The 27,393-nt window shown below is 40.8% G+C and overlaps 1 protein-coding gene across 2 annotated transcripts in view; it reads right to left on the minus strand.

Annotated features, from left to right (window-relative positions):
• Window positions 1–1,339: 1,339 nt before the first annotated feature.
• TIAL1 (TIA1 cytotoxic granule associated RNA binding protein like 1) overlaps window positions 1,340–27,393 on the minus strand; it is a 47,443-nt gene continuing 21,389 nt past the window's right edge. Inside the window, exons 3-13 of one of the 2 annotated variants that reach the window (XM_085876952.1) lie at window positions 26,999–27,022; window positions 26,751–26,852; window positions 25,340–25,394; window positions 25,028–25,115; window positions 21,728–21,803; window positions 21,425–21,533; window positions 17,098–17,190; window positions 15,015–15,099; window positions 8,611–8,734; window positions 3,186–3,346; window positions 1,340–3,082 (exon numbers count right to left, since the gene is read on the minus strand). In XM_085876952.1, the coding sequence (XP_085733078.1) occupies window positions 2,932–3,082; window positions 3,186–3,346; window positions 8,611–8,734; window positions 15,015–15,099; window positions 17,098–17,190; window positions 21,425–21,533; window positions 21,728–21,803; window positions 25,028–25,115; window positions 25,340–25,394; window positions 26,751–26,852; window positions 26,999–27,022 (1,068 nt within the window). In that variant the 3' untranslated portion in view covers window positions 1,340–2,931. Of the gene's footprint in view, window positions 3,083–3,185; window positions 3,383–8,610; window positions 8,735–15,014; window positions 15,100–17,097; window positions 17,191–21,424; window positions 21,534–21,727; window positions 21,804–25,027; window positions 25,116–25,339; window positions 25,395–26,750; window positions 26,853–26,998; window positions 27,023–27,393 lie in introns of both variants that reach the window. The other variant, XM_085876944.1, reaches the window with a different exon arrangement.

Consider the following 27,393-nt stretch of genomic DNA (forward strand, 5'->3'; position numbering starts at 1 on the left):
TTAAAGAGTCCACCCTTCTTTCGTCTTCTACAGACATATGCAGCTTGTCCATGATTTTTTTTATATGCCTCCAAAAAAAATCCTGGAAAAATCTCTCATGTTGTCACTCTAGACAGATCAAACTAGCCCACCTATCGAGCCATTGGACAAGGTTGTCTCTCACCCTACCTTCTCGACCTTATCAGCAGCCACTAGCCTGTGCTGGCGCTCGAGCAAATCTAACCGTCAAAATCAGCAGCAGGCTCAGCATCCTCCATTGTTCCAGGACATTGTTTAAAAAAAAAATGAAATGGAATTACACAGCCGACCGGACCGTCTGAAATTTTATGGAGTACCGCTCTCTGCTGTGGGCTTGAACCACCACAATGCGGCTGGAAAACAAGGCCTGTTGCTTTCACATCGCAGACAGGTTGAAAGCACCATTTATACTGCTTCTCCTCCAGTCATATGCCATCTGGTCTCAGCCCTTGGGGATGCACATGTTCTTCCAGTAACCCCCACCTGGTTAAACTCCCAAATTACAGGCTTATTGCACATCAACTCTAGTTCTTCCTTTTTTCCCCCCTCTTTCTCTCCCTCTCCCTCCCTCCCATGGAATCCCTTCCTGAGGCTGTTCATTTCCACTTTTCCCTCTCGGGGTTCAAAAGTTGGTGATGAAACACCATCTCATCATTGCCATAAACTCAACGCTTACTTACAGGTCGCTGTCTCTCCTCCCTTTACTTAATTTCCTTTCTTGTTCGATACAACTGTCCCAATGCAAGTTTGTTACCTTTTATTTTGTTTATTACCTCTGCCACCTAAGGTGGGACAGAGGTTCTTTTTTCACCCCTGTCTATTTGTTTGTGTGCAAGATCTCAAAAAGTTGTGGATGGATTTGGATGAAATTTGGTGGGTAGGTCGGGTGTGTGACAAGGCCGAATGGATTCGATTTCAGTGAAGATCTGGATACGATCTTTTCAAAAAAAAAATTTTTTTGAAGTGATTATTCACCATCGAGAGAGACCAAAAACATATCTCAAAAAGTTAGACAGATTCAGACAAAACTCGGTGGGTGAGTTGGGTCGGTAGCAAGAACAAGCCGATTCGATTTTAGTTCAAGGTCCGGATGCAGATCCAGCCTATCAGTGGGATAGGAAATGTAAACTGTTCATTTGGTGGAGGTATGCTCTCTACTGAGTGCCGTTCTAGTTAAGCTCCCTTACCTCATGCTTCCTTGTACCTCAATCTGAAATATACATGTAGATAAAGTTAGAAATTCAAATGCACCGAATGAAAACGCCAAAATTAAAATAAAACCTACAATTACTCTTCAAATAATGACCACGATGTAAAGGAAAACATTTGGCAAGTAATTTTATGTACACTTTTCATCCTGCAAATGGATCAGCTATTAAGTTTTCTTTGCCTTTTTCGGTTTAATCCCTGAACAATGGTTAGAACGACGTCCATGCTCAAAATCATGCAAACACCAAATACATTCGAACGTTAATCACTTCTTCTTCTTTCTTTTTTTTTTGCTGTCAGGAACACAGGCAGATGATTTACAAAAGCAAATTCTGAACTTTAAAGAAATTCAACTGGTAAAAACAACAGCACAAAAGGAAACAGTAAGAAAATATACATTTTAAGGCTTCCTTTGATGTACTATTCGATGTTTTTTAATTATTATTATTATTATTTTTTTTTTACACAGTTCTTTAAAGCTCAAAAAAGAAAAAAAAATGCAGACCTTTCATATCAAACATTTTCCGCCTTTGTACATCAACGATCGACCAGACGGTTACGGATATAGGACCGTCCAAATTTACAATTACTCCTCTGTCACTTTCGTTCGTGGCCTTAAAATTTTTTTGGGGAAGCATTGAAGAATGTCAAAAGCAGCAATCGAGTTGCCAGCGTTGGTCTGAAAACTTGTAAAAGGTCAAAATCCAGGTTATTGTACTTAACATTTATACAACTCTCCCACCACCCACATCGTCTCGAACATTTGAACCATTCCCCGATTCGACACCTCACGTCATCATACTGCCACCCCACCCCACTCACTTTGGGAAAAAAAAAATCAAGACGTAAGATATGCATGCAGACAAATCATAAGCCGTGAGACACCTTCACTTCTGAAAGTATACCACCGATGTTACCCGAACAAAGCCCTATCAACTGCTTGCGTGTAGAGAAGTACAATTTACGCCCCGTACTTTTTGGTTTGTGGAAAATGCTTTTCACCTTGGGTAACGGAATAAAATTATTATTTATTTATTTTTTCCACACACTTCGGTGACAACTGCAAAAAAAAAAATAATAAAAAAGAGAGACTGTAGGACGAGAGAAAAATTAACGAGCACCTGCATCCACTGTAAATATGACATTAGCAGCAGTCAGGAAGAGAGGCTTCACAAGTTTGGAAATTATTTAAAATAATCGAAGGATCAGTTATTGTTATACAATCGTTTGGGCTTATAAAACCACCGGTGCGAACAATTTATAAACTTTTTTTTTAATTAAATAACGCTATCGATTTTTCTCACGACACTGTTGAAAATTTGCTGCTGCTTTCCAACAGTGGAAAACTTCCTGACAAATTAGCTTTAATCCGGAAGTAAAAGATTTATCCGTGCCCCGTTTCTTCGTGCTTCGTCCCAAAGGACCCTTGGAGCATGCACATGCCTGACTCGCGGTGTGTTCTGTATAAAACATTCAGTCCTCGAACACGAAATTTTAGCCTGAATTACAAGAAAGCGTCATCCTATTACACCTTGGTCAAAAAAACATGGGGGGTTTTTATTATGATTGTTCTTTCCAAATATCTTGACAGATCAAGCCAAGAAAGACGAGTGGGGTGAGCAGCATGTGTTTGTGGGTGCAGATGAAAGATAGAGTCATATATTCTGAGTTGATATGATGGAGGAAGAGAATTGCAGACATTTTCTATGGGTTTTGAAAAGTAGCCATTCCAAAGGTGGCTTGGCTCGAGATCACACCAGGGCTCTGGGTATGGGATGGGGGTGCTCTGTAGGTGAAGGGTGTCGCCGCCGGATTTCCTAACCAAGCAGGGGCTGCAGTCACTGCTGCAGGCTGCCTGCACATGGTGAGAGACAAACACGCACAGACGCAAAAAGGTCCCCATCACCATTACTGGTTAACTATTACCAAAGACAAAGTCGTTAGAGCGCTGTACTCACTCAAGGGTGTATCCTGGTTGGCTCCATGCTTGCCCATAGACATTGTATTGTGGAACTGACCAGCTGTTATTGAAATAGTGACCGTATGGTTGGCTGCCTCCATACCACGTCCCCCACTGTGTCCATGGCGCCGCTGCTGTCGGAGTCGGTTGAGGTTGTGGCTGTGGTGGGGGTGGTGGGTAGCTCATCGTTGTGAACTGCAACAAACAGTGAGAGTAAAAATTGTATTTGCAATATCGGATCCACAACAAACAGAAGTTTTATTTTCGTACCACAAAATGTAAATTCGAACCAACATTGGTGATGAGGAAATTCTAAACTGTGGCTCAAAATTAAATTCCTTCACCGGAATGAAATATTTCCAGTTCCGACAACACCAACGCTCCTACTTAGACCACACATGACCACATCGATAAGGTTATCCCGGAAGGATTATCAATCGATCCGAAAGGGTTTTGAGGGAAGGATGGCAGAAACCAACGCACGTAGGCTTAAAGGGGAACCCAAACGCTCAGAGTACCTCAATGCAAACACTGGGTAACAAAGTTTTTGTTGCATTGATACCAGCACTTGATCTTACCTAATTTGAGTGTGCTGAATTCAAATCTGAAGTTAGTTTCTCTCTGTAAGCTCTAGATTTTTTGCAATCCACCATTATCAACATTTATTAGGTAAGTTACAATTTGTATTAAAAGCAAATTTATATTAAACATATTTTGCTATTCAACATTTATTTGGTAAGTTACAATTTGAATTAAAAGCAAATTTAAATTAACATGTATTTCGACATAAAGACGATAGGTGATTCAGAACAATTGATAAGGATGGAATGCAAAGTTCAAATAGGTCCTATTCAGGCAAGAATTTGCGCTTGTAGCTCTTGCATTTGTGGACTTCCACAGGGCAATCTCGTTTGATGCTCCAGCAGTAATCTGCCATCATATTTTTGTCCCATCGCCCTTGGTAGCGCTCTTCCCTAGTCAATCAATTCCGGTTAGCTAAACTGCTGAGGGGCTGATGACTGTTTGGTATCAGATGAGGAGGCTTTGGATTCTGAAACCATTTCTTGAAGCCCGTCATCACGACCCTCGTGCTCTTGCTGATCATGTTCACTGCCTTCATCTTCAGATAAGACAAAACCATTAAAGACTGGAACGGGGAGTTCCTCAGAGTGTGGAGTAGGTCGAATTGCTGAGGGAATACAGGGATAGGAGATCATTTGCTGGTTTTTCTTGCCGACACCCTTTGTGTTGACCAGGCAAAAATAAGTCAGTTACGTGGTCCTTGGGTTCTCGCCAAACCCTGGGAACTCCAAAAGGCAAACCCTTTCGTTTTCCTTTTGTCCAATCACGAAGCATTTCCTCACAATGACATACAATATGAGGAGCCCATTTCTTGTCTTGGTCACCAAGGGGAACATCAAAATAGGCTTTATAGGCAAGCCTTACAAACGATGTTATATTGCGCTTTTGACGAAGTAGTGTGTAGCAGCCACATACATAACAGAATGCATCAGGATTATTTACACATTTATGTCTTATTGAAGAAGCCATGATCAGATTTGAAACAAAGAAAAACATAAAGTTAAAGAATATATATATATATATATATATATATATATATATATATATATATATATATATATATATCAATAAAGATAAATAAATATCAATAAAGATATAGAAAATTGATGTCAAACAAATCGTGAGCAAATCGTTAGCAGCAAAACGAATACGGTCTATAGTTATTTAGCAGTTTAGGCATCGTATATTTCCACTAAAGTCCGAAATCGCACCACTAGTTCAAATAGCAATGGGTGTCCTTTTTTGCAAAAATCACAAGTTTAAAATTGCATGAAAACAAGAGCATGTAGAGGAAAACCGATTTCAGATTTGAAATCAGCGTTGAAAAAATACATAGAACAAGTTGAAAAATCTCGTGCAACAGATAATAAGAAAAAATTTGTTCCCCAGTGTAATCTATCCCATTTTAATCTACAAAACAGATATGATGTGGCTTTTTGCGATTAATAAAGCTGGCAATTTTGCGATGACAAGTCAAAATCTTCTTCTTCTTCTTCTTCATCACCACACTTAACACTGACATCGCACCAGGAAGTCCACTGCCATATCTGTGCTGTCTCCGGGTTACACCGCGATACGATTTAACTCAAACAGCGAATAATTTTCAATTTTCCACAAGCAGGCCGAGACGATGCGTCCTTGTTGCTTGTGTAGTAATGCAAACCGAGATGGTTTCATGCTACAATGGCCGAAACACCCCAAGCTTGCCCGAAATTGGACAAGGTTTGTCCGAAATATCAGCGTGTGGATCGGGCCGATAAAATGTTCGCTTTTGTGCTCGGAACATTTTACAGAGCACTGTTATGAAACAACAGAGATGGTTAGATATTGTGGTTATCCGCCACAATTGAGAGAGAATGCCCTCCACACGATCAAGCAGAAGAAACAGCCATCGCTCGAAACTAACACCATCTCCACCCAGCTTCCGGCACATGTACACGGGCGATTTGAGCGGTGAATCAAACACTGGTTGCCATTGCCCGACAGTTACCACAAGAACACCTGAAAAATAATTATTTATTATCAACACAAATTTCTTCAAATCAAATGAACTAACATCTATTTACAGTGGAGAAAAAGTATGCATGCATCATCATCAAATCCTCCAAGAACATTTGACCAAAGACAATGAAATTTTCAGGGTCCCCCCCCCCCACAATACCCACCAACATCGCACACTTCTCCCCCTCGACCACGACTCCCACTATCCCACACCCCCACCCCTTTCACCATCCCCCCACAAACCATCAACCATCACCCTCACAATACACACCACCATCCCTCACCCTCCTCCACAATCCCCCATCAACCATCACCCGACACTCAATCAACCATCACCGTCACAATACACACCACCATCCCTCACCCTCCTCCACAACCCCCCATCAACCATCACCCATAACCACCCCTCTCCCCTCCAATGGGGCAGGCCATCAACATGGCATGGACACAGCACAACAGCACAGCATGACCACAGACACAGACACACACAGACACACAAATGACGTCAGGGGAAAGTATGAAACGGGACGATCTCGTAACATACAAGACACCTGGTCAGCCTGCGACAGTGGAACAAAGTATTCGTCGCCCATTTTGTCCGTGGTTTCCGAGTGTGCCTGGGCGGTGTCGGCTGTCGAATATTTCTGCTCGAGTCGTATAACCAATTTATCAATTAACACAAAATCCCTTGCAAAACGTCAATTGAACAGAAAAACAAAATCTCCCAATTTGTTGTGAACACTCGACCAGCATTTTCATCTTCACCACCACTTCCACCATCTTTGTCTGAATTGCTTGCATAAGGCTAGAATGATATGGTTCCACAATTCCCCCTGAAAGCGTTTCCATCACTAATTTTCTCTCCAATTGTTTCTTCAAAATCCCACTGATCAGTTTCAACATACTGAGAACCTTCAGAGTTGCGAATGACGGTGGAATCAGGATCAGAATCCGAGCTAGAAATACGCTGTTTCTTGATGTAAAGCCGCCATTTGGATCAAGGTGAGCTCACAGTGGGACGTCACTGGAAGAAATCGAAAAATCGGGCTTTTTTCGACACTGTGATCAGGAACTCAACAACCCCCTCGAAGAAGTTCAGTCATTAAAACTCTTCTGTCTCACTCTCAGCCATGATCTTTCTTGGGCAAACCATATGTTAAAGTTGGCCCCCAAATCCAGTCTGGGAATCCTCTGTCATGCAGAATCCTTTTTTGGCACACCTGAACTCCTAGCCACGAGCAAAGCTTTCTTCCACAGATTTATGGAGTACTTCTCTCTCCTCTGGGCTGGCACCCCTGCCTCACACTTTGCTCAGCTTGACACTGTGGAAGCCAAGGCCTTCTCTAGCAATGAAGCTGAGTCTATGGGCCGATCACTTCGCCATTGCCAACAGGTCGGTGGTCCTATAGTTTTCGTCCACCTCCTTTCTGGTGGTGAACATGACCTTATGGTGAACATGGGCTACTTGGTTTCATCTGTAATCATGGGGGAGGTTCAGGAGGGAATATCAACGAAAATTATCTTTGTGAATGTGTATCATGTAGCACCACCCGGTGGTGATGGCAGAGGGTATTACACATCAGTTGTGGAGATAACTTGCATTTTTGCACTGTACACGTGCCCAGAGAGTGGGAAGCCCCAAAGTCAACCTCCACTAATCAAGGGAGGCAGGGGAGTCGGGACTCGGCTTTGCCCAAAAATGATGGGCGCCCATGCTATTATATCATAAAATTGAAATACAGTGCACAATTTAAGCGACGATTGGCAAGTGTGGCTTGACAAAATTAATGAACAGAAAATCACTTTTCCATTAAATATCGGTCGATTTAAATCGGTTCATTCTCCAATGTAGAATAATCACTAATATAATCCGTCCATCCATCCATTGGGACCATACTCTGTGCAGAGCGTTGGTGCTGCCTTAGCAGTCGCCTTGGCTATTGGGTACAATCCTGGACAGATCGCCACTCCGACACAGGATATCAGCAAGCTGGCACTCATTTTGCCGACCTAGGAAGAATGACAGGCAGAGTCAACCCCACCAGGTATTAATTCAACAGCCGAGGGGGATTTGAACTCAGGATCCTAAGATCCCAAGCACACCAACCTCACCATTAAGCAAACACCAGGCATACCAATAATAACTAGAGGGGGAGCACTCGGTAGAGTGCATAACCTCTGCCGCCAATACTGCTAGGTCACTCAAGTGAACCTGATATCCTATTCATTCAATTTGACGTCAACAGTGCTCACAGTTATAGTTTGCAACTTTCCCTTTTACTTTTAACTTTTACATACTCAATTCATTCATCATAACTAGATTCCTTGAGACAGAAATTGATTTTACGTGGGTATATCCACCTGAAGTTCCAAAATCAGCCGCAATTATAATTTCGGCATGTTTCTTTGTTGGAAATCACTTATAACATGTAGAAATGCAAAAAAAAAAAATCGAAATTTTGTTGAAAAAAAAGTTGCAAAATTTTCCAAGTTTTTTTTCTCTAACAATTTTTTTTTGGTTGGAAATCACTTAAAACATGTGGAAATGCAAAAAAAAAAAATTCAAACATTTTTTTCAAAATGGCCACCATAGCGGCCATATTGGACTTTGGACCAAGTCCAAAATCTAATGGCATGGTCCTTGGACCATACCTAATCCCCCACCAAGTTTCGTCGAAATCCGTCGAGGACTTTTTCCGTAATACTGTTCACAAACAAACAGACGGGTGAAAACAGTAACCTCCGTCCATCTTCGATGGCGGAGGTTAATAATAATCATCATCATAATAATAATATAAATAATAATCCCTTTAACCGAAATGAACCAAAGGGAATCTCACCTGTTGGAAGGAATTTGTAGTTTCTGATGATTCTTTGCCCCAAAAACATTTCACCGAATAACCGTCAACAGTTGTTCCGTTTATCCTCACAATAGCGTTTGCGGCGCTCTCGTGGTTTGAAAACCTGCAGACACAAAACAAATTGAGGCTCATTTTCCATGTCCCTTAGAGAACTACAAACAATGCCCCCCCCTCAACAAATCAACAACACCCACACTCTTAAATAATGAGTGCAAAAGACCCAATGAGAAACAGCAGGTAGGTTTTTGTTTTTCCACCACAAATGAATGACAATGGCTGTTGCGCTGGATGAAGACTGCAACGTTCGTTCTACTCAATCCTGGCAATGCAAGCATTCCATTACAACAGAAATCTCTGCCATAATAATTTGAACACCCCTCGAAAAGGTGAGATAAAAAGAACCCGTGAAAAACCTGGACCCAAAGGAAATGATAAAAATTACAATAAAAAAAAACTAAAAGCAGCAGCAACAGGCACAAAAGAGCAAGGTGCAAGATGCAAACTGGGCAAAGAGCTACGAGACATGTTCCAAACTGAACAATTGTTTCCGGATGACAGGCTCAAACTCCCAATGCAGTCCTTCATCAGATTTCACGTTTTTCTATTTCACGCGACCGTACATTGATAATTTCAATTGTCCTCATCATGGCATAATAATGCATGGTATAATACACTGCAACACAATTTAAACCAGATATGGTAACGTCATTTGTGAGCGAGATTATCGTCTCAAACTTGCATAGCAAAAAAAAAAACAATTTTTGTTTTTTTGAGTGTCGTCATACACGTACAAAAGGAGATCAGGCGAGCCACGCACCAAAGGGCTTCGGGAAAGAAAACAGATTTGATCCCACAGCACTATAAGTATCAAAAGTCGAGGTTCGTGAAGGAGTTTGAAGAGAGAATGAACGAGGAGATAACAGAACAAAAATAACAGTGGAAATTGGGTGGACAGGAGAGGTAGGGGGCAGAAGCAGAAATGGAACAAAAAACAAAATCCAAGAGGGTGAGAGAGCAGGGGGAAAACCTGACAACCTGGAAACATGTCGGGTTTGGGGAGGGTTAATGAGAGTGCAAAGGATCATGGGTATGGATGGGAGATGAAACTGACATGGTGGTGAACAGCTGTCTTTAAGCAATGGTTGCAAGAATGTACGCGAGGGAGGTGCTGGCTCATGCTGTCGTTACATCTTGGTGCAATTCCGCCCCAGAGGGCACTGACCTACACATTTGCGTAACCAGGTGGTAAGGAAATGCCATCCTTGAGTAATTTTCATTACATATTTTTGCTTGTGAGCCCAAAGTTCAATTCGACCGAGACATTCATCATATGAAGCTCAATGCCAAATTTGGCGATTCGAGCCAGATATTCGAGCCTCGTTATCCAGATATTCTGCCGACAATTAGGCAGACAGGATATAAGGACAGTCTTGGCACGAATAATAATAATAATAATAACAACTAGAATGGCACTCGGAAGAGCACACACCTCCGCCAGGTTCAACAGTTTACATTTTATATCCCACCGATAGGAAGGATCTGCATCTGGACTTTAACCAAAATCGAATCGGCTTGTTCTTGTCATCGAACCACCTCAACCACAACGGTTTGAAATATCATTCCACATATTGTTTTCGGCCCCATCTCTCAACATTGAAGGATCACTTGGAACCGGATCTTCACCAAAATCGAATCAATTCTTCCTCGTCACACAACCTGTCCACAACTTTTTTCCAGTGGCTCCAAACAAAACAAATGTCCACAACTTTTTATTAACAAGAGGTAATAATAATAATGAGATCTGCAATCCAAAAGCGATCGCCAAGGGGAGGCCTCCCCTGGCTTACCCTTGGCCGCGATGCAATGATGGCCAATTTTTTTTTTCGGACCCCGAATGACCTTGACCTTCAACATTTAGGGATAGAGTGGAAAGTATGAAAATGTTTTCCTATCTGCAATATATCCATAAAACTCAGTCATGAAAAATCGGAAGAAAATTATTCAAGTTATGATCAAAAATGTATTTTTTGTTCATTAGGTCACAATCCGAAAAAAGGAGGACATGGACACAAAACAAATACATGGTGTACAACATCAGTGAAGGTCCATTACTATGATGCAAGAACATCTTGGAAGGCCAAGCGGTTTTTGAGATTCCGCGTTGTAAAAATTGAGCGATTCAAGGATAATGATATGGGGAACAGTGGGCATGCGGCTAGCTGGAACTGACTGCACAGAACAATCCTCCCAGAGTTTGAACCTCAACTCCGCTTATAAACTGTCATCCTGGTATTTCACAGGTAGGGCGATTCAACGTGTGTGCCGTCCCGAGGATGGATGCTAAACTACCGCATTAGTTAGTGGACAATGAAGATCCCACAGTATCCTTCACGAAGAGCAGGTGAGCTATCATCGGTACCCGAAACAAAACTATAAATTTCTGATCTCACTTCCTGAGTAGGCGAGGTGACACGACCAGGATTGAATCCGAGTAACTGCTTCAGCATTATCAACGCTCTGCATGGTACATGATAGATATGATGGTGATAGAGATGATGGAGATGGTGATCGAACACACTTGGTACCATATATAGTACAATAAGACCCAATAGATTCACTTTTGAGAAGCAAAATCTTTCATCCATAACAACAACTGCAAAAAGAAAGAAAGAAAGAAAGAAATACAAATAACTCGAATGCACTCAATGGAAGTACTGACTCACGCCATCGTTTTCTCTTTGCGCAATACCACCCCAGAGGACACTAACCTCTGCTGTCACATAGCTGTGGTGCAAGTCAATATAATCCTGGACTAATTTTAATTATATATTTTTTCCTTGTGAGTTCCAAGTTGAACTGGTCTGAAACATTCACGATGTGAAGCTCTATATCAAATTTGGCGATTACAACTACCCTCTTTGTCCAGTTATTCTGAAAACAGACAAACAAACAAAGAAAGACAGTATCATCGCAAAAAAATATTAAAACACACACACACACACACACACACACACACACACACACACACACACACACACACACACACACACACACACACACACACACACACACACACACGGCCTCGAACAACAATTTACCAAGTCAGTAAAGAGGTGGCACTCATTGATTTTGCAAAATCGAATTGTTGGAATCACGGACGTTTCAAAACGCCTTGCAAACACCATGTTCATATTATTATGGCAGCGATCTACACTTATGCACAACAAATTCATATCAAAAGGGACTGTACTGAAGATAGGAACAATAAAATTTGGTTACCTTATCTCCCCTCCCCCTTGCCTAAGTCAGACTGTATTGTACTCAAACACCAGATTCCAAGAGCTCGGTCCCTCCTGTAAAAATTCAATATTGGAGGAAAGGCATTCCTGAAGACGGAGATGACATTAACCAAAGGATGCAAATGAAATGCATAGAAATCCATATGAGCCAGGGTAACGCAAAAGGTGATCGGCCGCCCGAGTAATGGTGAAAAGCTCGAACGACATCTTTACATTACCAAGCATAAGGAGGACACATTGAAGTGTAAAGGAAAGCAAAAGTTGCCCCTCGTTCTTCATTTTAAAGAATTCCAAGTTGAAATGGATTAGGGATTAACACCATATCTGGCTACATTTGCCAAAGAATCAGAATTCTCCCCAGATTTTGAAGAAGCAAAGGCCAGCAGGTGAAAGTCATCATTTATGAATGTGCGAGGGCAAGGCAAGAGATCAGTCCAACAAAATATGAGGGGACTTCAAATTTGACTGATTTTTGTTGATAAAATGTAGAGCAAAGCATGTACAGTATTTAAATAAACAAGGGGTATTTGTCTTGAAGAATGTTGGTATACATTACTTGTAATCATGCATTTAAAACTTTAATGCACATGTTCAAACTAAAGATGAAGGCAAGTAAGGTAAGAGGGTGGAACTGTGGATAACTAAGAACTGCTTCCTGCTTGGTCAACAGAAGCATATAAGCCTGGTGTTGGCTTAGTGGTGAGAGTGGCTGGCTTGGGATCTTAGGGTCCTGAGTTTGAGCCCCGTTGACTGCTGAATTAATACCAGGTGGGATTGACTCAGCCTGTCACCCTTCCGAGGTCACGAAATGAGTACCAGTGTACTGGTATCGGGGCATAGCATCAGTGGCATAGTCGCGCCTCAACAAAATGATAGCTACACGGCAGCCAAACTGCCATACGCAAGAAGTAGAAGAACGAAAGCTTCAAACCTGTTGAAATTTAGAGGATTGGCTATCAAGCATATTCGTGTCAAAGATCACCTCGGGGGGGGGGGGGGGGAAGAATTTTTTGAATGAGCCTATTAAGAATGACTTGCATTGATGACGTACATCACATATAAAACTAGAGCAAAGTTGATGGCATACCATCGAAATTCCCCATGTTTCCCACCTAAAGTTGAAAGATGGCAAAAAGTTCCACCAGGAATGACCCAACATCTAATTTTAAGTTTAAAATGTTTTTCCCCCATTTTGATCACTGTGACCCAAAGTCCACACCCTTGGGCATGAACCAGGGGTCAAATCCCCCCCCCCCAAAAAAAAATTGTGACATATTTCATTTGTCTCAATTTTGATTCCATGTACAAAATTTAGTTTTTTTTTTATGAGCTCAAAATTGAATTTTTCGGTATTTCACATTTTGACCCTATCCCGGGGGGGGGGGGGGCAGGGCCAAAAATGATACTGCTCTCGCACCTTCTTGCCATGTGGTGATCATAACTACCAAGTTTGGTGAATTTTTCTTCACAATCGTTTTGGAGGAGACAGCGGGACGGAGAGAGTCTCACAATATCTTCCTGATTGTTTTTTTTTTTTTCCAAAAAGCATGGGGATAAAGAAGGTACATGAAAGCTCTTGCTCTGAAGGGAACAAAAATGAGTGTACCATTTTTGTAATTGTAGATACAAGTCGAGTTAAAAATATAAAACAAAAGTCCAGTTCTAATTTGAAGCACCCTTATAGAGAGAAAAAAAAAACCACAAACCTGCAACAAGAGCAGTAAATAATTTATTCATTTGACACCAGGAACCTCATCTGATTGTGATAGAGCAAAATGGTAAACTTTAAACAAAAATGTAAGGAAAGGTGGTGTTGTATTTAATTTTTTTTTTTAATATTTAAAAAACGTCAAAATCATGAGGTAAGAAGATTTTAAATCAATAATCAAAACATCAGGCAGGAGTGCAGAAAATATAATCATGGTGATGGTAGTACAAAGCCTGGGACAAATTTTTTAACTCTGTTGGTTACTTGAAATATCATAATGCAGGAAATATTAAATCCCAGTTTACTCTAACTTGTGTGAATGATTTGCGTACGGCATACACATTGCCATGCAATCTAATGCAGCAGGATTGATATTTAACTTCTTTTTTTTTTAAGTAATAACGTTTGTTTTGCTGTTGGACTGAATAATGTGAAAAAAAAACATTTAATCCAACGCAAGTTAAAGATTTGTCTTGGAGTAATTATGTTACATTAAACAACAACAACAGCCGGTTTGAGGGTGGAAATAAATTTAGTAATTATGTTCCATTTATTTTGCAGCTTTAACTGATGAATTAATCTGTTCTGAGAAATGGCGTCCCAAACTCCTGGGAAGTCAAGAATAACTTACTAAAGAAGAGTAAAGGCATATACACGAAAAATAAAAATTACAAATAACGCACTTTTTAAAAAGTGGCACAGCAGGTGTGTTGTTATTATTATTATTATTATTATTATTATTATAATAATAACGTGAACTTTTCGAAACTTTAAAGCAAATGTCCGAATATATTTAAAAGTTGATGATAGACGCTCTCAAAAGGAACCCTCAATGCAAGGATGTGTACAGGTGTTTCGTATTTAAGGAGATCCGGATCCTGTATATAAAAGAGCCGAGTCCTAAAGGTTTTGTCTTCACCAGAAGAAGAAGAAGAACAACAACAACAACAACAACAACAACAACAACAACAACAACAACGCGGAGTTCTCTTCGAGCCACGTTCGCTACACGAGATGCGGCTAAAAATATATACTTCACCATGGATCACTTATTACAAATGCTGTAAGGAAAAAAAAACTGATAGTTGCCAGTGTCTTCAAATTATGGGGAGAACCCTGAATGTTATTTCTTTCTTTTAAATTCTGCATCAGTAAAGAGAAACTTAATTTATTTTACCCACAAAGCTTGAAACCATTTTGAGTAAACCAGACAAGTATATATTTGAGTAAACCTCCATGGAGGTTATTTTCAAAACAGGGACATTTCACTTCACACACACAAAAAATATGTGTGTATAATTTTTTAAAAAAAAAACTTTCAGATAAAAGTGAATTAAATGAAAAAAAACAAAAAAAAAAAAAAAAAAAAAACTCACCTTATGAATGCATATCCCTTGTCTGGAAAAATACGAATTTCCAAAATTTGCCCAAAAGAGGAAAAGGCAGATCGCATCAATTGCTCTGAGAGAGGGAGAGGGAGAGAGAGGGAGAGAGAGGGAGAGAGAGGGAGAGAGAGGGAGAGAGAGGGAGAGAGAGGGAGAGAGAGGGAGAGAGAGGGAGAGAGAGGGAGAGAGAGGGAGAGAGAGGGAGAGAGAGAGAGGGAGAGAGAGGGAGAGATAGTGAGAGATAGTGAGAGATAGTGAGAGATAGTGAGAGATAGTGAGAGATAGTGAGAGAGAGGGAGAGAGAGGGAGGGAGAGGGAGGGAGAGGGAGGGAGAGGGAGGGAGAGGGAGAGAGAGGGAGAGAGAGGGAGAGAGAGGGAGAGAGAGGGAGAGAGAGGGAGGGAGAGGGAGAGAGAGGGAGAGAGAGGGAGAGAGAGGGAGGGAGAGGGAGAGAGAGGGAGGGAGAGGGAGAGAGAGAGAGGGAGGGAGAGGGAGGGAGAGGGAGAGAGAGGGAGAGAGAGGGAGAGAGAGGGAGGGAGAGGGAGGGAGAGGGAGGGAGAGGGAGGGAGAGGGAGGGAGAGGGAGGGAGAGGGAGGGAGAGGGAGGGGGAGGGAGAGGGAGAGAGAGGGAGAGGGAGAGAGTTAGATGTAGAAACAAGAAGAGCTTTAAAAATGGATAAAATGAGGCAACTTAAAATAAGATGTGCAGACAATTCATCATCCATTTGATCAACAATTCCAGACAAGGTTAATGTTCAGCAACATACAGTGGGGTACAGCAGTCTGAGTCCAACAGCAAATTTATCAAGTTAGATGTGATAACAAAATAAATCATTACACTGTGAAACTAAAAGCACTTACTATGGGTTCCCATGAACTCTGAAGGATACAATTATTATTACCATTATTAACGTGCAGGTCAATACTCCCCCCCCCACCCCTAGACCCCACCAGAAGTCCGGCCTCAACTTGTATATGATTTAAGCGGGTGCTGGTAATTACTTTTCCTCGCCCTTATAAATAAAATTGCTTATGTTATAAATGCACCCAGCTAGTTTCACCTTTTCCTTCATTGGTCCAGCGTGGTCCGCACATTAGTTAGCCGGGAAGTTCAGCCCCACTAATTCGCTGTTGATAGCCAGCGCACACTCACTGTATCACTCGGCAGTAATCCGGGTGTGCACTGAGGGCACGAACACCCCCCCCCCTGTTTGGTTCGGCTGTCCACAGGTAAGGTATGATGCGCAGTAGTGTAACCCTGCCAGGACTGGCAGTGCCAATCGGCGTTCAGTGTTGCTCCGCAACCTGCTGGTGCGCGGAGTTAATTGTGCCCGGCAGCCTCAGGACCGGGCGTTCGGAAGGTACGCCCAAGCAAGCCTCAAACCCCAGGTCCGCAGCAATCTTCTTACTATAATTCACCGTCTGTCCATCTGTCTGTTCCCAGGTACCGCAAAAATGCTGAACCAATCGCAACCATTTTTGGGTGTGTAATACTGGGACCCCCTTGGAAAAAAATAGGCATAAATACAACATGACCCCCTTGACGGCTCCCGTAGGGAGCGGGTACTTCTAGTATTCAAAAATGAGTGTGACCTCCTTTTGCTTTGGCAACTGCCTTGCGATATTGGCATTGATTCAATTAGTTCAAGGATTATGTTTGAGTAGATCTTTTCCAAACAGTTTTATAATGCACTCGTGAGCAGAAGCAGACTGTTCCCATAAATTTTACCTCTCTCCCTCCAATGTATTAACCCTTCATTTATTCTGATAGGACAAGTTTCAGTCCTTAATAACTATTATTAATGAAAGATTATGAATAAATATCTTGAAGACAAGAAACATTGCTGTTTATATTGTGGAAGGAGCAAACTTGGAACCGATTTAAGTGGACTCAGACTATTAAACTCTACTGTATCTCTTGGATCGATCTCTCCATCTCAAATTTCACTTCCTCAAAGCTGGAGTAAAATTCAAAGCAGCCTTTTGCTGAATGCAGTCCAGCATGTTGTGCATCTGCAATGGGGCTGTTGGAGGAAAATTGGAAGGGGCAGCAACTGTGATGCAGATGACACCTTACCTGTCAATCCATGTGTAATGCCTCCGCAGTAAACCGTGCTGTTTGTAGGGCTTGACTGGTTTAGAACTTCCTCGTAGCTCAATGTCTTGGAATCTGGAAGTAAAATGATACATGAAGGTTATTCAGTCAACATTTTAAGACTTTATAGTCAAGGGTTCACACAATTATTTTTTATATGGTTCTCCAATGAGTACCAGCAGAAATGGTTTGGTACTCACGAAAAAAAAAATGTCAGCTTCAATCGTGCTCGTTTACTTTCCCAAGCGCCACTCCGACTTTTAAAACGCCTCTCAGCTTAGAATGCATCTCACTCCTCTGTGAGCACTCTCTCAGAACATCCGCTTAAGACGAGACACTCACAAGCCGCTCTTTTTTTTCGTTCCGGATGCTCCTGAACCTCTTCTTTTTCCTCCTTGCTCACGTGTTCTCCTTGGATCACTTTTTTCATCTTATAAGTTATAAACCTACAATATAACTTGTAAACTACAATGTTATCATTCATAAAATTAATTTTGAAATCGCAGTGTATCAATTATCAGAATTTTGACGGAACAATCTTACCCACATGAGCTGAGAAAACCTCCTCTTCTTCCTCTTTGCTCACATGTTCTCCTTGGATCTACTTATTTTTAGCTTACAAGTTATAATACAACTGATAAATTATAATGTTATCATTTCAAACTTAATTTTGTGCACTTAAATTTTGAAATAACACTACAGTACTGTATATCAGAATTATCATGGAGGAATCTCACCTCCACTCGCTGAGAAAACCTATCAACATCTTCTGTTGTGCTCTCGTATGCTTTTGAGCTTTCGGAGCATCTTTGAAGTACACACTTATTTATTTATTTTCCGTGCATGAGTACCTGTGTACCAGTTAGGTGAACCCCTGTTTATAGTACAGTATTTAAATAATTTACTGTTATAAACCAAAAATCAGTTTACAAATGTGAAAGCATGACTGTCTTTATGAGCCATCTGCTTATAATAGACGCAAACAATCGGAGTGCCAGATTTGGAAAAGGGAGGAGGAGGAAGGGAGGCTAAGTTCACTTGAGATCACAAGGTCCAGTGGTTATAACTTGTGCAAGTATCAGCTAATCCCCATTGGCAAGGTAAAACAATGACCATCCATCTTGTTAAAACAAGACCATGACCATCCATTTTATCCATCATTTATGTCACTATTACAGTATTTTGCAGGCATTCAGAATTGCTTTTAAATACTGTAATTTAATTGAACTTGCAGGAATGTTAATAACAGCAAAATTGGCATGTTAATCACCAGACTTGGTGGTGTCATGGTTAGAGCGTCAGCTCCGAATCTCGGAGGTCGGCGGTTCAAACCCCAGCTGAGTCATACCAAAGACTTCAAAAATGGTACGTGCTGCTTCCTTGCTTGGCACTGAGCATTTAAAAGGAGAGAACACGGAAAACCCTCAAAGGCTAGAATCCGTGGGGAGGAAGAAATTGCTCCTTAGGAAATGTCCTGCTGAGTGCGGTGAGAAAGGCGGCACCATTGTGACATCACTGGTACCCAGAGTGCCCCAAGAAGTGAAGACACTTCCCCCAAAAGCTCAATGGCTGTGTTTGCTCATCTAACAGTCTTGTGTTGTATGTCTGCCTGTGTGGCAGCTCCATGACAAGCCTCAGATACTGTAATAAGAAGGGGGACCTTAATTGCTCCATTTCAGTTATCCATTGCTGGTTGTCGGTTCTCCAAGAAAAGGTTTAAATTACAAGTACCTGAATTGGATTACCCTGTTGCTGTCAAATGTAAGAGTGCACGCCCACACGCACGCACGCACGCACGCACGCACGCACGCACGCACACACTGCTAATGGACTCAAAGTTACAGATCACTGTAAATACAGGATCAATGGAAAATATGGTAAGGTGATCAAGCAATGCAATCATTTTGTGAGATCAAAAGAGTAACAGCTCATTGTTGTTGCACAAACAGACCGCGGAGAAGCATACCAAACGGGTTTGCCAAATCACGACACAGCTTTAAAATGTATCAGATTGAATCTGTGAAAGTTTTGGGGTGGGGGGGGGGGACTCAACATGCCACTGCTGAACAGACAAACAAATGCAAAAGGGGAATGATGGAAGAAATTTGGAATAAAAACAAAATACAAAATTTGGAATTGAAAGGCATTCCCACACTTCCCATCCCCTACGCCCACCCCTCCCTGGTTCGGCAGACATTGCCAAGCCTACCTGTAATTAATTGTATTTGCATCATGCTACAAAACAAACCGCTGCAGGTATGGTGTTTCTTATGCAGAAAGTACTGCACATGCTCTTCTGTTCCTTCTCGCTTGAAGGATTGTATCACAATGAACACTGCTCATGCGAAGAGCACCTTTTGTGTCTTTGCAGAAAAAACCAAGGTCTTTATTCCCACTCTTCTTGTATCCTATACCTCCTCGTTGAAAATATCCAAAAGCATCAAGAACTTTCCTCTTGCCAAGGTGAAGAAATTCCTCCCCTCGCGACTTCAACATCACTGGCCCTGACGGCATCAGTGCACTAATATTTAAAACCCATTTGATTGCCTCGTTTCTCTGCTCTTTCCAGGTCATTTTCTGAGGGCCGTTGCATGCTTGCATCATGGGAAAAACAAATCAGCAACAATACTCTAGTTTATAAGAATGGTGCCAACACTGATCAGACCAATCAGACCAATCAGCCAGCCTTCTTCCCACATAAAAGCAGAGTGCTGGAATTGACAATTTCAGGAGACCTCAAGAACCATCTTTTCTTTCAATTCTTTTATCTCCGATCATCAGTTTGGCTTCTGCCCAGATCATTCTACCTTGGGACATACTGCTTCTTCTGTGTCAGAAATAGGTTGATGCCCTGAAATCCTAAATCACAAACAAGAGATTCACACTTGCATTAAATTGTCGGGTACCCTGCCACAATCTCTAAACTATCAGCCAGGATTCCCCAAGGCTGACTACCTGAGAATACTTTACATGCTGTACCTTAAAAGTCCACTGTTCCTCAAGGTAATGCTGTGGGACCAATCCTGCCTTCCACTGGATTACTTCTAGTCGGTTATTTTCTGAATACATTGTATCATGTGGCAAATGACTCCACTCTGACTCTGCAGGATAGATTCACACTCATCAAGCAGGCAGGCTGCTGCGATATCCCTCTCTGCCAGTTTGGACAAAAGAAGCAACTGGGCCGATCTACCTGGAACAAGTCTGAGAGTAAGAAAGATGCATTCTCACCTTTTCTCTCCTCAAGGAACAGCAGGCATAGCCTCAATTGTTGTTGTTTTTTTTGTTTTATTTCTGTGGTTAGCCTCTGGAGCTTATGGGCCTATCAGCTGAAACCTTTCTTGAGCAGATCACATCTCCAAGAGCAAGCCTCCAAAACAGGCCACTGTCTTAAAATTCTCGAAAGGTTCAAGTCCTTCCTCTGAATACAAGTGTGCAATGCCTTTATCCAGTTTTATAGAAAATGGTCCCCCACTGTGGACTGGTACAACGGCTTCCCATATTGTCCCTCTTGAGGCCCTGGAATGCAAGGCATTCCATGTCACTGGAATCTCACATCACATCTTAGGGTCTGCTTCTTGCTCACTGTAGACAGGTTGGTGGCCTTGCAAATATTTAACAAGTCCTATTCTGGTCTTGCTCCCTCTGCTCCCTCTTCTCATTTATGCCCTGCCCCTACATGTCATGTATGTTCTTCATTAAACCCTTTCTTTCCTCCATAAATCTAAACTTCTTTCACACCTTTCTTACCAACTCCTTAAATCGGTCGTTTCAATCTTTCGACAACAGGATTTCAATTCTTCCACCCAGTACTACCTCATGGCCTCTCCCATTTCCACGGATGAATCTTACTTCACCAGCAAAGACTCTGTCCTCACACTGCTCCTAAAATTCCTTTCCTTCTGCTCTGATGCACACATTTGTTGTCATTCCACTCTTTGCACCCGATGCAGGACAAAAAAAACAAAAAAAAAAAAACATGTGAAAGGACGACAACAATACCCATATTAAAAATGTTATCAACCTATTTACATTTATTTATTGTATTCATCATTGAGGCTAGTTCGAAAGATTGTATTGTACAAATCAATCTTCAAGAAAAGATGCTGTCATCCTCATTGGTGTACGTTTTTGATGCGTCAAGTATGCATTTAAGCTACAGCAAAATGTAAAGCAAGATCAGTGTTGAGTAAAAAAGATGAACTCAAAGCATCCACTTGAGTGCTGAACGGTCAAAAAGACATTTGAAAAAGCTTTCTAAAAAAAATCAGTATTAAAAAAAATTGAAGATAGTGTGAAAGATGCATACTTTCTGGAGGGTTCTTGGGTGCCTGTGGCTTGCGTGTTGCCCAGTTGGTGCGAATTGGTCGAGCACCAAGCCACTGACCTCCCATGTTCTGAATAGCACGTTCTGCATCCTTAAAAAAATAAAAAATAAAAACACAGTACACACGGCAATAGGAAAAACATGTAACCAGACTAAACTAGAGCAACTTAACCACAAATAATTCACACGAACAAGGAAAATGTGCGCAATGATAATACATTAGCTAAAAGAAGTAACTTTAAAAGGTCACCTCTGCAACGTCCGGAGTTTTCCCATCTGACTTACCAGTTTCTGGAAGAAAGAGACAAAACCATATCCTTTAGATTTGCCTGTGGCCAAGTCTTTAACTACTCGAGCATCGCTGGAAAGAAACAGATGAATAAAGTTTAAAGAGTGACTTCAAACTGTATAATTACTCAAAGTTAAAAAAAGAAAGAAAAGAAAAAAATACATGCCAGTTTTTTTTTTTTTTAACATCACTCAATCCTTTAAAATAAGCAATAAAACATGCATAAAGACAAATAAATGTATTGTTTTAAAAGATAGAAAATGCAATGAAATGAGGAGTATAGGAATTAAAAAGGCATACATCGCCTGTTATAAATTCTTATTCTCTCGGTGTGAATTCTCTATACTTCGGCATTTGGTGTTGTGGATGGCTGCAAATTTTAAAAAAAGAATTTAGACTTTTCAGAAGACGAAGAAAGAACTATACAAATCACAAGACAACATATAGTTATTCTGTTATTAAAAACTTGACAGTGCAAAAAAGCAGCAAATGCAACATTACAGAAAATTGGATGGGGGGGGAGTGGAGAGGGCAGGGGAAGGATACAAGACTATAATTAAGCTTGGCAGGATTCGATTTTTTAATCAGTAAATGGCGATTTCAGATCACACTTGGAGACCGACGAGAAGACACGAAAAAAAAAATTTTTTAAATAATAACTTATAAAAAAAAAAATATATATATATATATATATATATATATATATATTTACATCGTTAATCGGGGGAATTTATAGAAAGGAGACATAAAGAAGGATGGTTAACAACTTTTTAGCGTTCCATTATTGCATAGAAAACGCATTGAGTGAGGCAGGTATTTAAATGTGTACGAAAACAGCTGGCTGTGGAGCGGAGCATTCAGTGTACAGACAGTGCATGTGTGTGCATGCGTGGGGTTAAAGTTGAGAAAGAGTATACTCAGTTACCTGTTTCATGGCTGGTTAAACAGAAATGTCATAATACCAGAGGTATTACGTGCTGTAAGAATTGAGTAATGCTGAAAATTTAAAATTGATAAAAATCGAAATAAATGCTCACAAAGATAAACATCGGTTTTAACCATCAAAAGTATTAAATAAATAAACGAATCGAATTCCACCAAACTTAACTATAGCTGATTTGAAAGCATTGTGCTCAAAATGTCTTCCTGGGACTATGGCTCTCATTTTATAATCACAAATCATGATGCAGATGTCGAAACAGGTTTTACTACATTTACATCACATGATCGTCTCTTAAAAAACATACAACTGCATTGGGGGGGGGGGGTGAACGTTTTTTTCAAACCTTGTGCTTAAAAAAACAGGCTCTTATTTGTAGAACCATGAGAAACATGAATCCAAAGCTAACAAAATGATTCAGAAAGTGCTTAACAATACAATGGACTTGAATCGCCCAAGTTTTATTAACAGGAGGAACACATCACGTAAAATAAGAATGATATGATAAACCGATCAAAAATACACTATATTTTTCTTTAAAAGGAGAAATAGTCAGAAAAAACAACCAACTATTCATTAAGGGTACGAATTTTGCCAAGTTATTAAACCTCAAAAAGGCAAACGTCACCGATTGTACAATTCATATTTGTACATTTGAAGTTATCATGTACAATTAATACTTTTTATGAAAAAATTCCTGCTTAAACAAAAAAAATGCCAAAAGTGCAATCCAACATCAAGTTTAGTGGTGGGCAACCAACCCACACCAACCCCTCCCCCGCTTTTATACTTCATACTGTCTTTTGGTCTCTTTAAAAGCTTATACAAAACATGGTCACCCAGAAGTCACATTAACCAAGTGGTATACCTAAGACTGAAAATGCTTTATTTTGTGTTGTTGGTCTTCATGTTCATACAATGCAACGTAGCTTTGTTTCAATTTAAATGCATCATTTTTGGCTCGTAATTGCAAGATGGGGTCTTGCGGCACTTGGAGTTGCTCGAGGGAACCTGCACCTGCAGCCCTCCGATTTAGCTTCGGTTGTCCACCAGATCTAAGAAAAATACCAACTAGAAAGAGCAATCAGAGGCCAGACTCGGTGTGTGGTGAATTTTGCATGCTGGTGTGTTGACGATGAATCGACGACATAGGTTGATGTTCATGCAGCAGACAAACAGACATTTTCAGGTTTACTGTATAAATTAACGTTCTAATCATATGTATTTTATCGACACATGTACGTAGAAATTTTAATGACGGAGACGTATTTTTGTCGTACCTACTTTATAGATGCACTCACGTTCTTAATACAAGTACTTTTAGACGTCTCACACTCTTAATACATGTACAGTACTTTATAGACGTACTCGCATTCTAATTGTACATATTTGGCGGAGGTTCTTAGTTGAAAAAAAAATAGAATGTGTACTACTGGCGAACACCAGGTGGCGTTTGTGGCCTGCGTTAGCACATTGTGCGTGGACAAACGGACCCAAATGCAATGCACCATCTCTGGCAAGAGTAGTAATGTAAATCTACGATATGCTAATCATTTTGAAATTGCCAAAATTGAGTGTTGGGTATTTCATCCATGCTCAAGACAACAAAGGGATTGAACAAACTGACAGGAAAGATAGTGCTCATCTAAGATGCTGAATCAGTGCTCCAAAATGGGAAAATAAATCCGGCAACATAAACTACAGACATTTTGTTCGTCTTGTAATGTTGCTGCACATCAACTTTTGATTTTCAGTCAGGTCACAACTGAGCAGATGTGAAGAAATTTTATCCTTTACATCGAGCATGGCATTTAAACATGCACGGAAAATCAGTTCATTCAGCTTTTGGCACTACATTAGGTTATGTTTGAGCAAATCATCGTCCATGTTCCTGCACAAACAGAATCTTTGTCTGAACACTTTCCATTGAAAAAAAAAGAAGTTTGAGTGGCACTTTGGAACTGGCAAAATTATGCAAGATTAGTTTGGAAGTCATTTCACATATTCTCTACTTTCTTCATAGAAGTGGATAAAGGGAAATGCCCAGGCCAAAAAAGCATTTGAACACAAGGAGACATAAATACTTGACAGCATTTGGAATGCTGCAAGAAGGTTAATTGTTTACTTCGCATAACATCACTGCCAAAGCAAGTCGACTAAATTTAAGGAGGAAACAAAAATACCACAACTCACCGAAAGCTTGAGGCTATTGGTTTCAACAAAACAATATGTTAATCAAAAGCATTTAAAGTCTCTCAGGGAAAGAATCAGGAAGCATAGAACTGTAGAGATATGCAAATATTCGCAGGAAGCAAAAAAAAATCAAAACAAACAAACAGACGACGCAATAACTTACGAGATTTTTCCAAATGGTGCAAATGCTTGACGAAGGTCATCCGTAGAAATTTCTGGACTGAGGTCTCCCACAAACACATGGTAGTGATCTGCAGGGATTAACCACCAAAAATTGAAAATAACGCTACCCCAAAAATGATAATAATAATAATAATAATAATAATAATAATAATAATAATAATAATAAAAAGCGAAGTTGATGGCCCACCATAGCAAATCCCCACAATTTCCACCAAAAGCAAAGTTAGTTGAAAGATGGCAAAAGGTTCCACCAGGAATGAATGAGAATAGGAACAACAAAAATCATACTTACTGCTTGTGTCTTTCTTTAGGTTGCTGGGTGTTGTGGCCCAGTTAACTTTCACTTCCTGAAACAATGGGTGGGAGGGGGGGCAAGGGGTGGAAGGGGCCAGACATGTTGGTTGAAGTACACATGGGGCAACTGAAGTCCTATTATATGAGTCTTATAAAAGTAAAAACTGGCAGTCGCCATTGAAAGAACAGAATTTAAGAAACATGTGCTTTGACAAGACAGGTGTTCTCTTTTTTAATCATCTTTTTTTTTTTTACATAATCCAAGGCTCATTTGGGAGCTTCCACATATAATCACAGAAAAGAGAAAAAAAGCATCAGTGTAGTTACCATTTACGTGGATTACAAGAGCAAATCTAAGATGTAAAAAGAGCTCGGTCTCAGTGTACCTGCATGCGTCCATCCATCCGTTCAGTACATATAGTAGTATATGGGATTTGAACCTGGGTTCTTAGCATTATAGGCCAATGGTTCAGATGGAAACACCACCTCGCCAAACCAAAAAGTTTTAAAATAGCGGTTTAAACCCAGAAGTTTATAAATAGTAAACAAAAAAGGCACATCACTTTCACACTTTTTTTTGCCATGGTGATTGCATGTGTGTCACTTGCACATGAAAATCAAGAGTAAATGTTTAAAAGTATTTAATAGTAAATATCTGTAAGGAGTCGAATGGTGATGATGAACTCACCACAACTTAAAGAGCACGATATGAGAACCATGCAAAAACTAAAAGGGCATTCGGTAGAGTGCATACCTCAGTCACGTGATGCCTGATCTACGAGAACATATTGGGCCCAATGCATTTTTGAAATATCATGCCACACAGTAAGTACTATATCGTTTTTGGCCCTATCTCTCAATGGTGAATAATCACTTAGAAGATTAAATAATTCTTGTATCCAGATCCAGATTCAGATCTTCAACAAAATCGAATCAATTCATCATTGTGACACACCCAACGTGTCCACCAACATTCATCCGAATCCGTCCACAACCTTTTGAGATATCATGCTATATATCATTTTTGGTACCATCTCTCAATGGTGAATAATCACTTTTAAAGATTCTAGTAGTCCGGATCCGATCTTCACCAAAATCAAATCAGTTCGTCCTTGTCACACACCCAACCTGTCCACAAAATTTCATCCGGATCCGTCCACAACTTTTTGAGATATCCTGTACACAAACAGACAGAAAGGGGTGAAAACATAACCTCCTTCACCTTCGGTGGCGGAGGTAATAATAATTAGAATTCAAAAACATTTAAGACGATGACTGAAAAAACAAAAAACTACATTGGCAGAAACCATAGGAACGAATCATCAGAATAACCAAAACGATTGGCATCAGAACAACCTGGCAACCCGGCATCAACAGCATTTTGGATTGCAATCTCAGTCTTAGCTCACCTTGCCCAATATCTTACGGCCGTTCATGGCTCCCAGCGCAGCTGCTGCATGCCTGTGCTCGTGAAATTCCACAAAGCAGTAAGGGTCGCTACTTCCCTGTTGCTGGAGTGCACAGATGCGCATGCAAAATTGGGTCACAAGCATGGCCGACATGCACAGCCATCACGACAGTCCTCGTCTTAACCTCAGCAAACTCAGAATGATAATGTGAAAAAAAAAAAACCATGAAAAATAAAACCAGTACTTACAAACTTATTCTCCTTGGATTTAACCTTGATGGTTTTCATGTCACATGAAAGAGAATGAAAAGGATCAGCAGTTCAGGTCATATATCGAGGAATATTAAAATACAAGTCGTGGTTTATTATTAACGAGCAAATACAGCCCGTCGCTTCGCTGACGGGGACAATAAGAAGGGGGGAGGGACAAAGAGGGAGAGGGGCGGCAGGTGTAAGGAGAGAGCGGATGAAGAAGGGGGAGCAGAGAGCAAGAAGGGGGGGGGGTAGGGAGAGCAACACCTCACCAAACGTTGCTATACACTGGGGGAGGGAGGGTGCAAGGAGGGGATGGATGAGACATGTGCGCGCACACGCACACGCACACACGGGAGGAGAGTTCTGCGTTTTATTAGGAGGGAGAGAGA

Source organism: Eptatretus burgeri, chromosome 1 (assembly GCF_056783735.1).
Source record: "Eptatretus burgeri isolate ZD-2024b chromosome 1, Ebu_testis_v1, whole genome shotgun sequence".
Lineage (NCBI taxonomy): Eukaryota > Metazoa > Chordata > Myxini > Myxiniformes > Myxinidae > Eptatretus > Eptatretus burgeri.